At 42.0% G+C, this 20,419-nt stretch overlaps 1 protein-coding gene across 2 annotated transcripts in view; it reads left to right on the forward strand.

Annotated features, from left to right (window-relative positions):
* Positions 1-6,560: 6,560 nt before the first annotated feature.
* The window catches only part of LOC148026903 (RmlC-type cupin), a 38,185-nt gene continuing 24,326 nt past the window's right edge, over positions 6,561-20,419 (forward strand). For both annotated transcript variants that reach the window (XM_087691427.1, XM_087691428.1), the window contains exon 1: positions 6,561-6,884. In XM_087691427.1, the coding sequence (XP_087547553.1) occupies positions 6,626-6,884 (259 nt within the window). In that variant the 5' untranslated portion in view covers positions 6,561-6,625. The remainder of the gene's footprint in view (positions 6,885-20,419) is intronic.

Here is a 20,419-nt window from a genome sequence, read left to right on the forward strand (position 1 = left end):
GCAATTCATGCTAGTTGCTCCTTAGGTCCTATAGGCTATGGCCGAGCTTAAGGCTCACTTGGCAAGGCTTAAACTAATGTCCAAAAGGTCCTCAACGAGTCTAGAAGGTGTAGAGTTGATCAGTGAAGCAACATGGCTGATGCATACCTCAATGAGTGGCTACCATGAATATTGAAAGCTCTCTTCCCATGCTGAAGTGAATGTTGGTGAAGCTCCTTGAATGTCTACTCTGATACCAATTGAAAGGTGGAGCAAGAGTGAGAGCACAAGCAAAATCAAGAGCTATGGAGGTTCAAGCAAGAGAGAACATGATGGTATGTGGGAACTCCAATAGTCACAATGTGTGATATGCCTTTCCTTATTCTATTGTCATAGAAAGAATAAAAAATAAAGTGACAGTGATGGGTGGTCGCCATCTATAGTATACATGTGTGCAGACACTATATACAAAGTAAATGTAGGTGGCTAAGCACATGCATCCTTTAACCCCCGATGGTTTTGTCCTCAAAACTAAAATTTATAAAAAAATATAATGGAAGCTCTCTACAAGATGTAAACCTTATTGAAGAAGCATCTAAATGACTATGATGAAGACCACTCTTTAAAGAAGCACAAAGAGAAGATCATCATTGAATGTCTCGCAAACTATGATAAATAGGAAGGATGGTAGTAAAATGGTCATAACTTTGCATAGATAGCTCCAAATTGCATAAATGAAGTATTGTGATGAAGTGTACAAAAGTAACATCTCCTTAAAGTATAAAAATCCAAATTTGATTGAGTTATGGCAACACAATTTCTTGTAAAAATTTAATGCAACAACCTATTCTTCTCACTAAATTCAATCTTCCTCCTACAAAAGCCATGGGAAAGAATCATGCTAGGATGATGGTTGGCAAGTTGACTCCTCTACACCCCCATCCAAGCATAGTGAGAAATAACATATAAAACCCCACCCAGGTCAAATGGAAAACCATCTATGGGGTCAAAAGATTCATCATGGCTATTATCATACATATCATGTGACTCTTCATAGTAGGAAGGACTGACTTCAATTTGCAACAAAATGCCCTCATAAATCTCTTCATCATCTAAATCTTTGATGAGGATCATAAAGCTTTGGAATTTTAGCCTTGCACTTTTTCTTGTGATTGAGGGTCCATTTTCTCCCACATTTGTAGAACAATCCTTTTGCAGTGCATGTCACAAAGTTTATCACTTGACAATAGCTTTAGATGAAGATTTGGCTCGAATTTCATCCCTTTAAACTCGCTTTTTACCTCAACATTAGACCTACAATAATCCCTCTATTTTGAAGAGTATATAATAAGAAAAATAGGCACACTACTATAGGTATTGTTGAAGGTATTTGAACCCATGTTTTCTTGCATTATTCCCTCACTTGATTAACTAAAATATTGCCATGGTCTTATGGATTGATTTGATTAGGAAACTCCCACTATGTTAGGACGAAAACTTAACAAATCCCTCTTATACTTTTGCCTATATCTTTCAACAAGTTGAATGGCCTCACGGATGATGGTAGACTTCATAGCTAAACTTCGATGATAAGGCAGGATCAAGACCGAAGATGTATTTATTTAATTTGGCTACATTCGACATACCTTCAATATGCATGGAAAGATTCAAGAATAAGCTAGAATAATCTCTAACTAATAGGTCCCTTTGTTGAAGTCTATACCACTATCTTTCTAGCTTTTTCTTTTCCATCAGTGAAATGAAAACTTCAACCATATCTCTTTTAAATACTTCCCTTGTTGGAAAAAGTTTGCCCGATCTTCCTAGTGTACCTCCACCATGTGTATGAATATCCCTCAAAATAGAGTGGAGCATAATAGATCTTAGCTTCCTTTGTATGAAGATACAAGTCGAAGTACATTTCTAACTTGTTGACCCACTCCTCCAACTCCACACAGGGGATATGTTATCACCCTTGAAGTTTGGGATATCAATTTTCTCTTCGTACTCGTTATCAACATGATATGGCTACTTGTTACCATATTGCTGTTCATAAGAGTGTTGCCTATGTGGTTCTTGATTCCATGAATTTTGCCTATGCATTTACAAGGCATTTGCTGCCCAAAAAAACCATTTCCATGAGTTGATGGTTGTCCAAAAGAATGGTATTACACATTTGCTTGATCGTGCGATGATCATGTCTCATCATGGTTGTCTTCATGAGTGGGATGATTATTGACTTCAACTCCTATGCATGCTTGTGGGCTATGGATAGAAAGACTTGTAAAATGGATCACATCCATGAAAATCTTCATCTTGCCTATAGTTGAAATGAACTCCCTCATGCTCATCATTATCATCGAAGTAAATTGAGGTCTTGCCTTGTACTTAACTTGCATTTGAGGTGGCTAATAATAATATCTCAACCTTAGTGGCTCACTTATCTCAAAATTAGGTCCATGATACTGATTTATTTGTCTTAACAATGTAGGCTCAATTGGGGCTAAATTTAAAATATTGGGATTGATGTAGAAGTAACCCACTACGCAAAGTGAATGTAGAAATTAGCTTGTCAAGCTTTAGTTCATACTCCTATTAACTTGTTGAATCCCTTTATTCATGTGCTTTATTTTGTTGGACAAATATTGGTAGTCACTAGAATCTTGATATGTATTATTGCCCTTACCTAAGTGACAACCATTTTTCACATAAGACATATTAATTCCCACATCTTCTTGCCCATGATTGAAAGCATAATTAGAGGGATTTTTCTTATTATGATATGCCCACAAATCCTCAAATAACATTTCCTTGTTCTTGGCCATACATGTTAAAGTGCTAACTATGTGATCCACTGTTTATGTTTCAGCTATAACTTTTGATTTGGGTGTCCAAATGACAAGCTTTTTTATTCTAAATGGAGAGTATAATGTCCCCTTCAAGTTAATTATTTTAGCTTTCTATTAGAGTTAACCTACAAATTTCTATAGCCACTTTTCCAAATCTATCCAAAACAGGATAACAACCAAATTGGACCTTGTTTGACACATGTAATCCCTATTTTACACCTATAAAAACATGGGAAACAATGCAAGCACTTGTATGGACTATATGGCACATGCTTGAACTAATAGAAACTTGTGGAGATTAAAATAATTATAAAAATACAATGTGATAATCCTTGTAGCACCTATAAGCACTTGTAAACACCTGTAGGATTGTAGCACTCTTTAAAACCCTATAACTCCACTATTTGAACATGTAATAAATCCGTGATTGCTTCAAAACTGCCTTCAACTACTATGGATCTTTAAAAGGTCTTCATTGTCCACTCGAGTACTTGTGGTGAGGCATATATTAGTAGTCAAGGCTCCCTAAATGGGCTCATGATCATTGGGGAGTGTGAAAAGTTCCACCTTGGGCATAGTTGTGCATCCCTTCAGAGTCTTTAGTAGTAGGGGAGGGTTACCTCACTATTGTCCTACTACCTTGTTTGACATCTAACCTTTTCCTCGTTTGGAAAATTAGTATGGTAGCTCAATGCTAAATTAATCAAACATGGATAGCATGAATTGATTGGGAAATAGACTTTCAACCTTTTGTGAGATGTAATAGGAATAGAATGGAGAGGTTAAATGGATAGGAAAAAAGGATTACCATAGGCAATTAATGACTTGCTACATTATCACTTACCCTTCTTACAATAAATTTTAGTTTATCAATGATCAAGCACAATAAATCAATGAAGGTTATGGATTAGAGTAAAAGGCTCAACTATAAGGAAGTCCCTAAGCAAGATTTCAATCAAAAGTACATTACAAGAAGTAAATAGGCCATTGATTTGATCAAAGAATGCATTCTAACAAAGGGAATAGCTATAATCCAATGAAAGACTCAATTCTTAGGTCTCCTTAGCAAGTGGACCAAGGCTATAGCCAACAAGTGGTTTATGAATGAGAGATTAATAATCAAGAAAATACATGGTTATAAGCTTGTAGTAGACTTGATGCTCGATTCCACACACATTCAACGCAATAGAAGCTCAAAGCTTGATGCAATTCTCTTATTGAATAGCCCTCAATGCATCTCAATGCTCAAGAATGAGAAATTGAGCCACTTGATATAAATTCCTCAAATGAGAGTGACATAATAGCTTCATGGCTCCAATATTACTTCCATGCTTTGTCTCTTGCCAAATGCTTGAAGTATGATTGTTGTAATAAACTCATTGATTGAAATTGAAGGCTTTCTTTAGTAATCTTTAAGATTCATGAATATATGTGAATTGTCTTGCTGTCCTTAGAGCTTGGAAGAAGAATGTGGCTCAAGATAAGAGGAAAAACGCTAAATCTTAGCATATAGACTTGCCATGAGTGGTATAGAGTAATGATATGATTGAAAATTGGATTAATTTGTGAGAATCTATAAGCTTTGAACAAGGCTTCATGGTGGCATGGGTACCCTTCTTGTTGTCCATAGTTAGTATTTATGAGAGTGCTAGAATGGCAAGAGAGTAGAGAAAAGCCTTCAATATTAGTTAAGGTAGCTCTCCAAAGTAAGAACCATGCATAAGAACTCAACAAGGCTTGAAATCGTGATCGAGCTTGAGGTTGTGTTGCTGAAAACGCTGCTTGGACTCAATGCATTTTGTGCTCAATGGTATGACACTCTCCTTGCTTCAAACCTCCACACAATGGTTATAAGTAGGTTCCATTATGCAAATAGAATAGCTAAAGAAGGCCCTAAAGCCATAGATGCCTAGAAGAAGAGAGTTGTATCGAAACTCACCATGAGAGCTCAAGGAAAAGCTTGAAAAGGGAAGAAGAAAGCCTTGCTTCAAAAAGTAGAAGAGAGATAGTCTTTTCCAAGTCTAGTGGGTCAAAAAATGGATTGTAAAGTAGTAATGACTTGCCAAACTTGTCAAATCACCACATTTTTTCTCTAGATCTTATCTAAGAGCTCTAAAATAACCACAGTTTGCTATAGGGAAGCTTGACTATCACAATTATGGTGTATAGCTAGATAGTGACTAAATCTTTAACTCGTGCACCTTGTCTTCAATGCTTGGAACTAGATAATGACTTGACAATGACCTTCCAGTTAGGCTCTAATACCACTAAAAATAATCATAGTTCTACAGTAGAAAACTAGAAGAATTTCATAAATACGCATAGATACCAAACCATAGCCATGGCATGGAGCATTCTTATTGCTATAAATCATGACACAAGGAAGCCATGGCTACAAATGCAAATGAAGGTTTACAATGAAAGGAGTATGAAACACACCTCATGTTGGTGGACATGGATACTCACCTCTATGTATGGTGGGAGGTCCCAAGGAGATTCTTGAGAAGATGGTCTTTAGTTTAATAATGACAAAAGATACACAAAATGCTACATTTCTACTATTTATACCTAACCCTAGTTCTCATGACTTAGGTTCATTCTCCTAGAGCTAAGGTTAAGGTAAGTGTGCTACATGACAGGAGATATTATCCTTTTCTATTGGCTTGGCAAGGACTTCAACTTTGCTATCCATCCATTGAGAGAGCCCATGGACCAAAACCTAAGCATGCCATTTGTGCACAAGCATGTCTCCTCTATAGTAGCCAAATGTGCTAAGAATTCAAAACTCTTGCCTTGTTTATTTTGAAGATAGTAAGTTAAAATCCTTTCCTAACATAACTATAATTGCCACAACATGACATATGCTTGGTAGCTGCTTTACAAGAAGTTTTTACATGAAAAAGTAGAGACTAGCTAGGGAAAAATCAATGTGCTTGAGATGAGATAGTGAGAAGGCCATCAAGACTTTGAGGATCCTCCTTCCTTCAACCATCTTAGATTGTCTTGCATCATTATGGAGTAGAAGGTTATTTCGAAGCTACTCTTCAGTGCACTCCATATTGACAATGTGAGCATATCAAGGTCCTTAACGTCCCTTGACTTAGCTTGCTTCCTAGAACCATTGAGCCCCTCCCATGGATCAATTACGATCGGTCAAGTGGGTGCTTACTAGCAATTGATTGAATGAATATAAGGAGATGGAGGGCCAAGTGGCACCCTCATGAGAGTATTGGCTCATTAACGTACACCAACCCACCAAATGGCATTCATGGACATTTAAGTTTTGCAATGCTCATAAAAGTTAGGTTGGTTACACACCACGTGATGGACACCCACTTTGCAAGTTGTTAACCAATCAAACTATTGATTTAGGGGTTAGGTGTTCACTCTCCTTTACACAATGGAGAGGGCATGACTTGATGAGTACCAACTGGTAATTTCCCCGTCCACTTCTGGGCAAAGAGTCTCCTTCGTCATGTTACAAATCGATAGACAAGAGTATACTTATGCATATGCATTTAAGTTTAAAAAGAGTTTACTATTCTTAATTATTTTTAAAAAATGTATCCTTGTGATGTGTAAAAGTGTTGTGATCATGCCCCCATCCACTTTCAAAAATTGCACTCCCACACTCTTAGGAGGGGTTGGGACAACTTTGGGAGTTTTTATAGTGCGAAATATATTTAAAGTGATATATTTTCTTAGTATATTAATGTCACTTTGTCATCCGCCCCCCTTAGCTTGGGTGAACCGCTCGCTCTGGCAACACCTACGACTTGGCGAGTCGACAGTCCGTAATGTCGCGACCATTGATGCTTCTACTTGGTATGGGTCTGCTGGCCTCTGGCGCTTGCATTGTGGCCTACTTCGCAGTCACTGGGACTTCTCACAACCTTCTCCTCCTCCTCAACAACAGAAAGCTCCTCATCCCTCCGGCCAGGACCTCGCACCTCTCTTCGGATTGCTGTGTCAAGTACAAGGCCTCCCTTCTCTCACCAGATAACCGGGGCTGGCTTCTCGACCCCGTCGCTGCAGCTCTTCGTGCAGGCATTCATGGTGAATCCATCTGCTTCTGTACCTGTCTTTTGTTAGTTCATCAGATAAGCAGCGCTAAGGAATTTGGAAACGTTGTCTTGTGTTTTCAATTAAACCTAAGAGCAGAAAAACGAACACTTCAGGCGATTTTGAAGCAACCACTGAAGGGTAGAGGATATGGTAGAGGAGGATGAGGCTGCCTTCACATTCTTGACTCCTGGCGTGGAATTAGAGTCCTTCTTGTCCAGCTTCTCAGGTTAATGCTTGGCAATACAGTACTTGAATAGAGTCCTCCTTGTCCATCCTCTTAAATCTGATTAAGTTGCACATTGAGGAGAGACCTCTCATCTACATAGCTGGCCCAAGCACTTGTGACGGAACGAGTTCTTGGTGCTGGATCTCAACGCACTATGCTTGGGGATAGCCACACTCACTCTCAATCTAAATTCACCTCGTAAGCCGGCGATGGAGGTGGAAGAGGGGCTGCACTCTTTGTCGCAGCTGCTTGCTCTGCTATGGTTGTGGCTGGGACTTGCTTTGCTACGATTACACTCTTTCTTTTTGGGACCATTGTATTGTAACAGGATAGAGTGGATGGTAGAGGATTTGGTTAGGAGAAGGTGACAAGAAGGGTTGGTAGGGGATTAGAGGGTAAGGTGTAGGAAGTTGAAAAACAAGCGTATCGCCGTAGAAGAATTCATCGGAGAGCTACATCCAAGGCAAGGGAGCTTTATCCAAAGTGGGGGATGATTGTAGGTAGTTTTGTTGAAATCAAGGTGTCTTCTTTTATTCGTCTGTTGTGTCTATGTGATGCTCTACCCCTCTTTATATACTAGTCGAGGGAGGGGGCTGTGCTCACTTTTAGTGTTTTAGCTTACATTATCAATGATGTCAGGAGGAGAGAGTTTGTTTTGGAACACTAGGGTAAAAAGCATGGTGGTACTTTATATGTCTTGAAAAAGTGAAAAATAAGCTTCTAATTCGTTTGGAAACCAAAAAGAGATGTAGCATCACCTCATCGTAATGGTTGTATGGCAGACATATATCCCATTGCATCCCTCTTACTATTCATGACTAAGGCAGTGACTAAGGCATAGACCTTGATATCTTGGTCTTGGCATACTTGGAAATGGGCTACAAAGACTTTGTTGGCACCATTGGCTGCAAGGAGTATTTTATTGCATGAAATTTTGGTATATTACACCAAGAGTTTGTTAGTAGGCATGTTTGTCATGCTTTGTCATCTCCTATCTGTGAGCCGCAGTCTGAGTCAGATGAGGACTTTAGGAGCTTTGACATGTTTGTTAGGTGTTTTGATGGAGGAGGTAGCTCACTCTAGAGTAGCCATTGTGTTGGCCCAGGCATGGAGTAATTGTGCAATTAGTTTAATGAAAAATGAATGAGAATGAAATAATTAATTGATGCATAATGATACTTGATCATGAATGAGAAGCAGTGTATTAATGAGGCGCAAAGTGTCTTTTTAAAATAAATAAAAATCCTAATGGCTTAATCGTCATAGGAAATCCTAATCCTAGTGTCACTTAGTACCTAGAATCCTAGTGTCACTTAGTGCCTAGGACACTAGGGGCAACAACTGCATTTAATGATAGTGGTAATGAACTTCTATATGTTTTGGGTGGGCATGGAACATTGGGTTCCACGCAATGGCCAAAGCACTCTAGTTGTTAGTGTAGATAAGTGTTGGAGCGGTTTGGTGCATATGAAGATCTATAAGTAACTTGTGAGCCAAACACTTTTCATTGTGGTTGTGAAGGCTACTCTGTACTTAGCTTCACAATTGGAAGTGGCAACTGTAGTTTGTTTCTTGTTGAACCAAGAAACAAGAGATGTACCCAAGAAGAAGCAATTGCCATTATGAGAGACATGAGAATGTGAACATCTAGCCTAATCACTGTCAGAATATCCATGCGAAGAGAGTGAAGAATCAGCCTTGTAGAAAAGGCCAAGATTCTAGGTGCCTTTAAGATAGTGAAAGACATGTTTCACTACTTGCCAATGAGGTACTGAAGGACTGTGTATAAATATGCTCGATTGGGAGACAACAAATTGAAGATCGGGCCTCGTGTGACATGGATAAATTAAGCATCCAATAGCTTGTTGACATAAGGTAGTATCAAAGGATATGTTACCATAGTCGGAAGTGAATTTGAAACTAGGCTCCAAGGGAATAGACATGGGGTTGTGATCCTCAAACCGAAAGTGCTGAAAAAGTTGGCCAATATATATGGACTGTCATGATGATGCCCCCCTCAATGGTAGCAAATTGGATATCCAAATAATAGTGAAGTAGATCAAGATCTGTCATGGCAAAGGCTGAAGGGGGGAGTGAGCAATGGAAGTGCAAGACAGAAGCACGAGCAACAATGTTGAGAGTAAGAGAGATTGTGATGGTACACAAAGAATAAAGAATATATTTATATGTAGGGCATAATAAGGGTGTGTTTACCCGTAAAACTTTATACAAGGAGATGAAGTTATATGGGTGTGTTCACACATGTATAACTTTATGCATGGAGACGAAGGGACTTTACACTTCACACACCTGTATAACTTTATACACGGAGACAAAGGGACTTTACACGCAACAACCTCCCACTTAAAGGCCCGAAGTGATACCTTTAAGCTAATCAACTCCCACTAATTGAATGCAATGCTCATGCTGAGCCTTTGTAAGACTCTTAGTGAGAACATCTACAGGGTTATCTTGGGTTTTGATTGTAGTCAGTGTGACAAGACTATCATCCAAGGCCTATCGAATGAAGTGGTACGGAACATCTATGTGTTTGGTATGTGCATTGAATATGGCATTCTTAGCTAGACATATTGCACTTTGGCTATTGCAACCAGGCACTGGAGTATGTGAAGAAAGACCAAAATCCTTGACCAAATGGGCATGCCAAATAGCTTCCTTAGAAGCTTCTGTGGCTGAAATATATTCAGCCTCTGTAGTGCTTAGTGCCACAATTTTCTGCAACCGTGAATACCAAGAGATAGCCCCACTAGTCAAAGTAAAGACATACACACTGGTAGATTTCCTAGTGTCAAGATCTCTTGCCATGTTTGAATCACAAAATCCCTGCAACGCTAGTGTACCCTTTCTATAGCATATACACTTCTCTTGTGCACCTTTTAAGTATTTGAAGATACATTTCACTGCTTCCCAATGTGGTTTGCTAGGGTTAACATGAATCTACTAACAACTCCACTGCATGAGCAATGTCAAGGCGAGTTGCAACCATAGCATACATCAAAGATCCACAAGCTGGTGCACAAGGCATGCCCTCGTAGCACTAGCAATTGCAGCATCCTTTGGGCAATAAGCTTTGCTAAGCTTTGTATGTGGCGGTCAAGGCACACCAAGAGGCTTAGCATCAGCCATATTAAACCTATCAAGAACTTTGCTAATGTACTTGTGTTGTGCGAGAAACAACAAGTGCTGCGCTCTATCTTTTTTAATGCGCATATCCAAAATGTGTTAAGTTGCTCCCAAATCTTTCATTGAGAAGGGTGAACTTAGCTGCCTTTTAAGAGCATTCAAAGTACTCATGCTTTCTTCCAATTAGCATGTTATCCACATATAAGACCAGCACAATAAGACTTCCATCATTAGCCTGTTTAGTGTATAATTATTGATTTGCATGACTGCGTTTAAATCCATGGCTGAGCATGAAGGTATCAAACTTTTTGTACCATTGTCTAGGGGCTCATTTCAGCCCATATAAGCTATGTTTCAGAGTACAAACCAAATGCTCTTTCCCTAGAATAGCTAAACCTTCTAGCTATTTCATATACAACTCTTCATCCAGGTCACTAGGAAGAAAAGCAATCTTCACATCCATTTGATCTAACTCTAAATCCAAGGATATAGTGAGAGCAAACAAAACATGGAGCGTAGTCATCTTCACCACTAGTGATAAGACCTCCTGGAAGTCTATGCCTTCCTTTTGTGTATAGCCCTTAACAACCAATCGTGCCTTGTACTTGGGCTTCCCATCAATACATTTCACTTTGTAAATTCATTTATTAGGGATAGCTTTTCTATCCTTGGGCAAAGATACAAGTCCCATGTGTTATTTGCATACAGAGACTTCATCTCTTCTTGCATATCAAGCTCCCATCTTCTCTTGTTTTCACATGATTGTGCCTCTCTAAATGTCAAAGGCTCACCCTCATTAGTTAACAAAATGCAATCCAAGGATGGCTGAAACCTCTGTGGCTGCCTTTTGACACATGTAGACCTTCTTACCCAATGATTTGTATTGTCAGGTAATGGGCCTACATCCTCAGGTATGTGCACACCATGACTAGGTTGCTGATTTTCAGCATTTCCTTGCTGCTGTAACCTGTTTTCAGCATGTTCTTCTTGCTGTCCTATTCCATCTTGTGCATCTATTTGCTGTCCATTATCTTTTGGCTATAGCACAATGGGTTGTTGCTAATTTTCAACATAAAAAAAAAGAGCAGCAAAAGGAATAGAATCTTCAGCTAATGGCTGCTGAATGGCTGGCTATTAATGTTGAAATTTGACCTTCTTTTTGTCAAAGTCATCTAGTGTAGCTTGTTTTAGCACCTTTGCCTCATTAAATACTATGTCTCAGCTATGTACTATCTTCCTGCCCTGAGGAAGCCAAATTCTATAATCTATCTCTCCCTCATCTCCATATCCCATGAAGATGCCCTTGATGGATTTCATGTCTAGTTTGGTCCTTTGATTTACAGGTACATGCACAAAGGCATCACAACCAAAGACACAAATGGTCATATAAAGCAAGTTTGCTCTTCATCAGGAATACCTTTTTCCAATGCATGATTTGGAGAGCGATTGCATACATGAATTGTAGTTTTAAGAGCCTCTTCCCAGAATTGTTGTGGGAGATTAGCTTTTGATAGCATACATCTGACTCTTTCACAAAGTGTGCAATTATATCTTTTAACCACGCCATTTGATGTAGGATTATAAGTGTCTGTCAACTCCCTCTTAATGCCATGCATCTCACAAAACTTTTTGAACTCATTAGAAACATACTTGTCCCCATTATCTGTTCTTATAGCTTTTAACTTAAGCCCTTTTTGTGTGGTAACAAAAGCATAAAACCTTTTAAAAGCATCCAACACTTCCTTTTTACTCTTTAACACATACACCCATGACTTTCTCTTGAAATCATCAATAAAAGTGACAAAGTACCGTGCACCCCTATATGAATTAACAGGCATAGTGCACAGATTAGAGTGTACTAAATCAAGAGCATTGGACTTCTTAACAACACCAGAGTAATAAGGAGACTTCACATGTTTTTCATTTATGTAATCATTACAAAATTCGAGACCAGAGCCTTTTACGTCAAATCTCCCTAAAGAGGAGTGAACTTGAAGGGCTTTTTGGTTCATGTGAATGAACTTTAGCTAGAGCCAAGAGCTTGCTAGGTAATGCTTTACAATGCAATTAATATCAAGTCCCTCTTTTGCTGCCTTTAACAATCAGCATAGATCCCTTGTGGACCTTCCAAGATTCACCACTAAAGGTAGTAACATGTCCTCTTGCATCAAGTTGCCTAATTGATAGTAGACTTTTCTTTATGCTAGGTATATATTTGACATCCTGTAAAATCAGCTCTTGGCCGTTTTCAAGGACCAAGTGAATGGTACCTACACCCCCTATCTCACATGCATAGTTGTTGCCCAAGTAAATCTTGCCTAGGCAACTTGCAGTGTATTCAAAAAATGGCTCCAAAGAGGGAGTAACACGAAAAGAGACACCGTTGTCGACTGTTCATGATTGGGACAGCCCATCATGAGCTGAAAGTAAGGCATCAATCACCTTCTTTTTGGTGATGTGCATATCACTTGTTGTTGCCATAATATCTACATCATTGCATGAGGCTGCAACAAGTATCTCTCCAGTGTTAGGAAGCTCTTTAACGACCACACTAGATGCAACATTTGCCTTTGCAACTTCTTTCGAGGAAGAGTTGTCATTATCTTTTTTGTCATCCTTCTTTTTCTTTCCCTATTGTTTCTTTCTTTCTCACTCTTTCTTGTAGTACCGATAATCAAGCTTTTTATGCACTTTACACCCATATTGATAGCAAGTAATATCCTGTTGTTTGCCCTTGCTTTTACTTGTACTTTTGCCTCTATTTGTTGCATTGCTCCTCTTCTTTGACCTACCTCTAAGATGATAGGCGGAACCACTACTTTCTTTATTGGACACTTTTGATCTTCTCATTGAGGATAGAGCCCCTAATACCATCAAAGGTTAAAGCAGTGTTGTTGCTAAGGGAAACAACCAAAGCCTCTTAGCTGTTGGGCGAAGTCATCAACAAGAAAATAGCCTTCAATTTATCACTAAAGGACTACAAACCGAGGTCTTGCAATTGACTCAAAATCTCTATGAAATCACTCAAATGCTCAGATGTTGGCTTAGACTCATCCAACTTCATGTTCACAAGCTTGCGCATGAGATGCACTTGATTCATTGGAGTTGTATTTTCATAAGTATCCATTAACTTTTTCCATATAGCATAAGCCGTATCAAGACACTTAATGTTTGTAAGTGCATCATCAGATACAACCATTTTAATGTATGCAATGGTCTTCTTGTTGAGTCCAACCCAATCCTCATTTGCCGTAGCTGCAAGCTTAGTTTCGAAGAGAGCATCATCATAGTCCTTAAGAAACAAAATGCTTTGCATCCTATCCTTCCACACATCAAAGCTAGTGCCATCAAACCTCTTGATTTCAAGGAGGGATTTAGTGTCATTGTTGCTAGAAGCATCAGCGGTCATTTTTCACCAATGCACCAAAAACAAATACTGTAATTTATAATAGCAAACAACAAGCTGAATATTCAGCTAATTTCAGCCCAAAATTTCAGGAAATAAGAGCAAGATTTAGTGTCATTGTATGGCTGATTGTGCCCAAATACATGTACAGCAGTAGAATGGATGACATTTAGCAATATAACTAAAATTTCAACATACATTACATGCATACATCATTGCCAAGTGACTCCCACTTCAGCAATATCACCAAAAATACATCTGCAATACCAAATCTGGAAATGATATCTAAGATTGCTACACCCTGAATATTCAGCAATACATCAACTGAATAGGAGCTGCCTAACATGTATATTGCATACATATGTGCCCAAATCAACTTTTGATACATAAAAAACACAAAAAATTCTCTGCTATTTCTCCAAAATCTCACAAGTGGGAGATAAAAGAAAAAACAAATCACACTCTTACAACACCAAGATTGCTTCAGCATTGTCCCCAAAGTGCATTTCACATATTAATTTTACCAAAATCCGCAAATTTTAGCAAAAAACCCCAAAATTTCACTAGCCAATTTGCGCCAATTGCATTAATACATGTTTCCGAGAGCATAAAACGAGTAAATTTAGCAAGATTTCACAAAATTTTGCAAAAGCCCTAAACTTCTTGGGTCCAAATGTGCACCAATGTTAGTGAACTTGGTTCAGTCGAGCAAAATTTCACCAACACATGAAAAACCCCAAATTTTCCAAGGCCAATGTTTGCAATTTCTGGGTCAAATGTCATTGTTATGCATGAACATCATCAAATCTGGGAAAAACCCTAAATTTCAGCTATGAAATTGCTGAAAAAACTCAACTGTGCTTCCACTGTGAACTGGGGCTTGCATAAATGTGCCAAGTCACATATAAATGTCAAATTGACTGTCTGCTGATTGCTGTGACCTCTCGCTTGTGTCTCACTGGTCAAAATGGATTGCCGCCTGATTACGTGAGTTGTCACATGCACTTACGCTGAACTGTTGCCTGCACTCATGCTGACTTGTTACCAATTTGTCTAGTATACACACGTGCTTGATGTTTCTTCACGCGGATGAGCTAGAGCTGACTCGCACAGACTTCGGGAAGCGTGCACACCTTAGCCGTGGCTATGATACCAAGTTAGAAACTAGGTGGGGGTTCTTTTACCTCCCCTTCTCGGGAGGCTACCTATCCTAGTATTGTTCATGCCGGTGCGTGCTTATTTGGAAGTTTCCCATAATTGGGCTAGCCATCTAGCTCCCGAAACCTTAAGGTGATGGATGACCTTCGGTCTAACCAATTATAGAAACCTTCCTTCATTTGGCCTAGGATTCAAACCTAGTCTTAACACATCATCTCTGCATTGATAGTGAGCTAGTTTTCTCTGGTAAGTGTGGATTGCATTTCCAACACCCCCTCTCAAGCCAGACCTTGGTTGAGGTCCTAGTGCCACCCAAGCTATGCAAATTGAGCTTTGATACCATTTGCTGTGGGTCTTTTGGCAGGGTTCATGAGTGAACCTAAATAAGTGCCTTGATAGGCTGCTGTGAGGATTCTTGGGTATTTGAGGGGGACCTCTGACTTAGGGCTTTCGTATCCTGGAGGTACAGATGTTTCAGATCTTGTTCTTGCCAGTTGGAGTGATTCGGATTGGGCTGGCGATGTGGACCACCGGCGGTCTACTACAGGCTACTGGTTTACCTTGGGTACAGGTGTTATCTCTTGGAGTAGCAAGAAGCAGTCCACGGTAGCCCTTTCTTCTAGTGAGGCGGAGTATCACTCCGCATCTTCCACCACATGTGAGGTTGTGTGGCTTCAGAGATTGTTGGAGGAGCTTGGCTGCCCCTAGCCTCGTCCTACTCTTCTGTGGTGCGACAATGAGAGTTGCATTGCCTTGATACGGAATCTTGTATTCCATGCCCGGACGAAGCACATTGAGATCCAGTATCACTTTATTTGGAAGAAGCTTTTGGATGGGACCATTGATGTGGAGTACTACAAGACGGAGGATAATCTTGCAGATTTGTTTACGGAGGCGCTTCCCTAGGCTCTTCTTCGGAGACATGTCAGATTCCTCAATCTTTTGACGTGTCGAGGCTTTGAGAGGGGGTGTAAGTGAGTCATTTCCTGGACAACGCAGAGTGCCACATCAGCACGGAGTACAATACAGATAGCGCAGAGTGCCACGTCAGCTGACTGATCAGTCAGACAGCAGTTTGGTCAATCAGACAGTTTTTGCGTTATTTTATGCAGTCGGCTGCATTTCCTGCAGCCAACCTGTTGAGAATCTGCCAATCACACCCTATGCCCCTTTGTATGGAACAACTAGGCTAGGAAGATGCGATTCATTCTAAGAAGTGTCAGAGTGCAGCGGTGCGGAAGCGTAGGACTGAGAGAGAGAGAACGCAGAGAGAAAAGGGAGAGAGAGACAGTGTACAATGAAGATCTGCTGTATAAAGAATGCTGAATACAAAATATACACGGGCGCAGTGCGCTGGACTGCGTGTCTCCACCTCGATGATGCGACCTGCTGTCCACCTCGAAGTCTGCTGCAGTCTGCACTGTCTGCTGTCTGAAATCTGTGAACAAACAGAGACAGAAATCTGCACGGCACCGGTCTGTAATCTGCGACAGAGAATAGTGGGCAGACTGCTGGAGTCGTCGGCAATAAATAGACGAAAACTGCCACGAATTGGGGCGCAAAATAGGGCGCAGCCAGGAATAAATCAGCTGCAGGCAGTCGGACTGCCACAGTCCGACTGCACAGTCCGACTGCAGCTGCTGGTCCGACTGCAGCTGCTGACTGTGCAGCTGCCTAACAGGCTATGATCTTAGATACCCCCTCTCAGAGCCTGGATAGGGCAGAAGCCTGAGGGATCTAGAATGTTGCCGAAGTAGAGCCTGAGGAAGCGCCTTCGTAAACAAATCCGCAAGATTATCCTCCGTCTTGCAATACTCCACAGTGATGGTCTCATCCAGAAGCTTTTCTCGGATGAAGTGGTACTGGATCTCAATGTGCTTCGTCCGGGCATGAAAAACAGGGTTCCTTGCCAAGGCAATGCAACTTTCATTGTCACATCGCAGCAATGTAGGACGAGTCTGGGGGCACCCAAGCTCCTCCAACAATCTCCGAAGCCACACAACCTCGCATGTGGTGGAAGACGCGGCCCGATACTCCGCCTCAGTAGACGAAAGGGCTACCGTGGGCTGCTTCTTGCTACTCTATGAAATAACACCTGCACCCAAAGTAAAGCAGTAACCTGTTGTAGACCGCCTGTGGTCCACGTCACCGGCCCAATCCGAGTCGCTCCAACCTGCAAGTACAAGATCTGACCCATCTGTCCCTGCGGGGTAATGAATCCCCAAATCAGACGTCCCCCTCAGATACCGAAGTATCCTCTGAGCAGCCTGCCAATGCACCGTCTTAGGTTCACTCATGAACCCTGCCAAGAGCCCAACAGCAAAACATAGATCAACCCTGGTGTTGAGAAGCCAAATCAAGGACCCTATCAACTGTCGATAGTGGGAAGCATCCGCCAAAGGAGAAGCTGAGTGGGAAGTGGCCTTCCAGTTCGGATCCATAGGAGTAGAGAGGGCCTGACTATCTTCCATCTCAAAAGTCACCAAGAGCTCCTGTACATATCTCTGTTGGGAGAGAAAGATCCCCCTCTGAGACTGATAAATCTCATGGCCTAAAAAGAAATGGAGTAGCCCCAAATCCGTCATCTCGAACGTCCGATGTAAAGCTGACTTTGTCTCCTGGACCTGCTGTGCATCATCACCTGTGACAATCAAATCATCAACATATAATACAAACAGCACACAACCTTCCCCAGAAGTGTGAACATACAGCTGCGGATCGGCCTTGGACCACCGATATCCCAACTGAGTCTGGAGGAACGAATCAATCTTCTCGTTCCAAGCTCGCGGGGCCTGCTTGAGACCATACAGGGCCTTCTTCAACCTGTAGACTTTCCCATTTGAAGAACCAAAGCCAGGAGGCTGCTCAACGTTGATCTCCTCCTTCAAATCACCATTCAGGAAGGCCGACTTCACATCCAGCTGATAAACAGGCCATCTCCTATGGCCAGCCAAAGCAAGAACAGCTCTAATGGTTGCCATACGAGCTGTAGGGGCAAAGGTGTCATGACAGTCAATCCCTGGGCGCTGGGCAAAACCCTTAGCAACAAGGCGAGCCTTGTGCTTATCCAAAGTACCATCACTGAGATATTTGGTCTTGAAGACCCACTTGACTCCAATCACCTTCTTCTTCGGGGGGCGTGGCACAAGTGACCTAGTGCCATTCCTCTCAATAGCCTTCAACTCAGCTTCCATAGCTTTCTTCCATGGGGCGGACTGTAAAGCCTCCTTCACGGAGGTGGGCTCTCGATCCTGCATAACTCGGGACATCAAACAATAATTGGAGCACACAAGCTCCGAAGAATGCGCCTGGTGCCTCGGTGACCGCCGCGGACCATCCTGTGGTCCCCACTCCTCAGGAACCCCCTCGATCCCTGAATCACGGAGTGTGTCACGGGCCCAGCGAGGAGGAGGCCGAACCTCCCCTCGTCGTTCTCCATCAGTAGAAGACTCTGGAATGTCCACCGGTGGTAACTCCTCAGAAGGATTCGGTGGAACAGTAGACTCTGTGTCAGAAACAGAATCATAATCAAACGGCACAGGCTCCAGTGGAACTGTAGAAGGAGCCAAACTCTCCCCTGGATCGCCAAGAACGGGATGCTCCTCACCCGTTGAAGAAGTCGGAATCTCCACAAACCGCACATCACGGCTAGTATATACATCCCGCTTGACGGGATAATACAGTCGGTAGCCTTGGGACTGGGAGCTGTAGCCAACAAATACCTGTTTTCGGGAAGCCGCTTCAAATTTGTCACGGTGAGCCTTGGGAATGTGAACATAGGCATCACACCTAAAGACCCGAAAGTAAGAAACATCTGGCTTCGTCCCAAAATAAGCCTCAAATGAAGTCATCCCTTCCACGGCCGAAGTAGGGGATCGATTAAGGATGTGGACTGCAGTAGCCACAGCCTCGGCCCACAGAACCTGAGGGGTCTGTCGGTGCTCCATCATGGTGCGCGCCATCTCGATCACACTGCGGTTCTTCCGTTCTAGAATACCATTTTCTTGAGGAGTATTGGTATTGGCAAACTCCTGGTGAATTCCTCTATCTGCACAAAACCGAGCAAATTCATTAGACACAAATTCACCTCCCTTGTCGGATCGCAAGGTCTTCAACTTTCGGCCTGATCGGTTCTCCTCAAAGAGAAGCCAATCCTTGAAGTGCGAGAAAGCTTCTGACTTTAGTGCCAAAAAGTAGGCCCATGTCATCTTGCTGTAGTCATCCACGATCAGCATGAAGTACGAGCTTCCACGCAGGGACTCATTCCTCATAGGGCCACATAGATCCATAGATACTAGCTCCATCGGTGAAGTAGACCGCCGCGAAGCTGTGTGGGGAATGGCATCCCGATGCTGCCTCCCCCGTATGCAGGAGATACATGGCTGCTGGCTCACCACTATATCCGGCAACCCTCGAACAAGCTGTCCATGTGACGCCTGCCGAAGATAGTCATAGTTCAGGTGACCAAACCGAGCATGCCATAATTCAGACTGTGACTGTGAGGTAAGAAGAAGAGTAGAGAGGGCAGTGGAAGACTTCAGTTTGTAAATGCCGTTCTCCTCATATCCAGATGATAGAACCTTCCTCGATTCACGATCAAGGACTCGCACTGTAGAACTGTCAAACTCCACCAGAAGACCAAGGGAGCAAATCTTATGAACTGAAAGGAGATGGTACCCCAATCTTGGTACATGCAAAACCTCTGAGGTATGGGTGCCACCTCGTCCATCTGGAATAAGCTGCATCTTACCCCGACCTGCAATAGAAACTGAAGAGCTGTCTCCAATGAGAACCTGCCCACGCGAAGGTCGTAGCTGGGCAACACCATCTGATGAAGGAGTCATGTGCCGTGAGGCACCACTATCAATAATCCACTCTCGAGATTGGGGAGCCGCCATCGCAGCATCAGAAGCATTCGGTGAAGCGTCCTCAATGACAACTAAATGTAGAAATGCAGCTGATGAGGGTGCAGCCACCACTCGAGAATCCTTGGTTTCCTTCTTCTTGGTGTCCTTCGAGTCTTTGTCAGGGCAATCCTTCTTCCAATGGCCAGTCTTTCCACAAATATGGCATGTGGAGTCTTTGTCCTTGTCCTTGTCCTTGTCCTTCTTGGACTTGTTATCCCCCTTCTTCTTCTTTTGGTCTTTCCCCTTCTTCTGAGAGGCTTGACCTGTCAACGTCTCCGTCTTGGAAGCATTCTGTCCCTTTAGCTGTTCCTCTTGGTCCAAGACCATAGGAACCAACTCTTCCCACCGAAGAGTAGACTCTCGCCCCGAAGCAATAAGGGCAGAGTAAAATGTACCGAATTGTGGCGGCAACTGGGACAAGAGTGTAATTGCCATATCTTCGGAGGAAATTGGCTTCCCCGCATTCTGAACCTGCATCTGTAGCTGCCTTAGCTTGTTAATGTGTTCCCTTAGCGAAGAAGACTTATTGACGGACAAGGTCCGCATTTGTACCTCCAAAGAAACCCTCTTCATCAGGGTCATCGGATTGTACATTTGATCAAGCTCCAGCCATATCTCACGAGCCACCGTCAAGTGCTCGATGTGAGCGATCACGGCTGTAGTGCATGATAGAAAGAGAAAGGAT

The sequence above is a fragment of the Lygodium microphyllum genome, chromosome 13 (assembly GCF_053477565.2).
Source record: "Lygodium microphyllum isolate KBCC chromosome 13, Lygodium_microphyllum_v1.1.10, whole genome shotgun sequence".
Classification (NCBI taxonomy): Eukaryota; Viridiplantae; Streptophyta; class Polypodiopsida; order Schizaeales; family Lygodiaceae; genus Lygodium; species Lygodium microphyllum.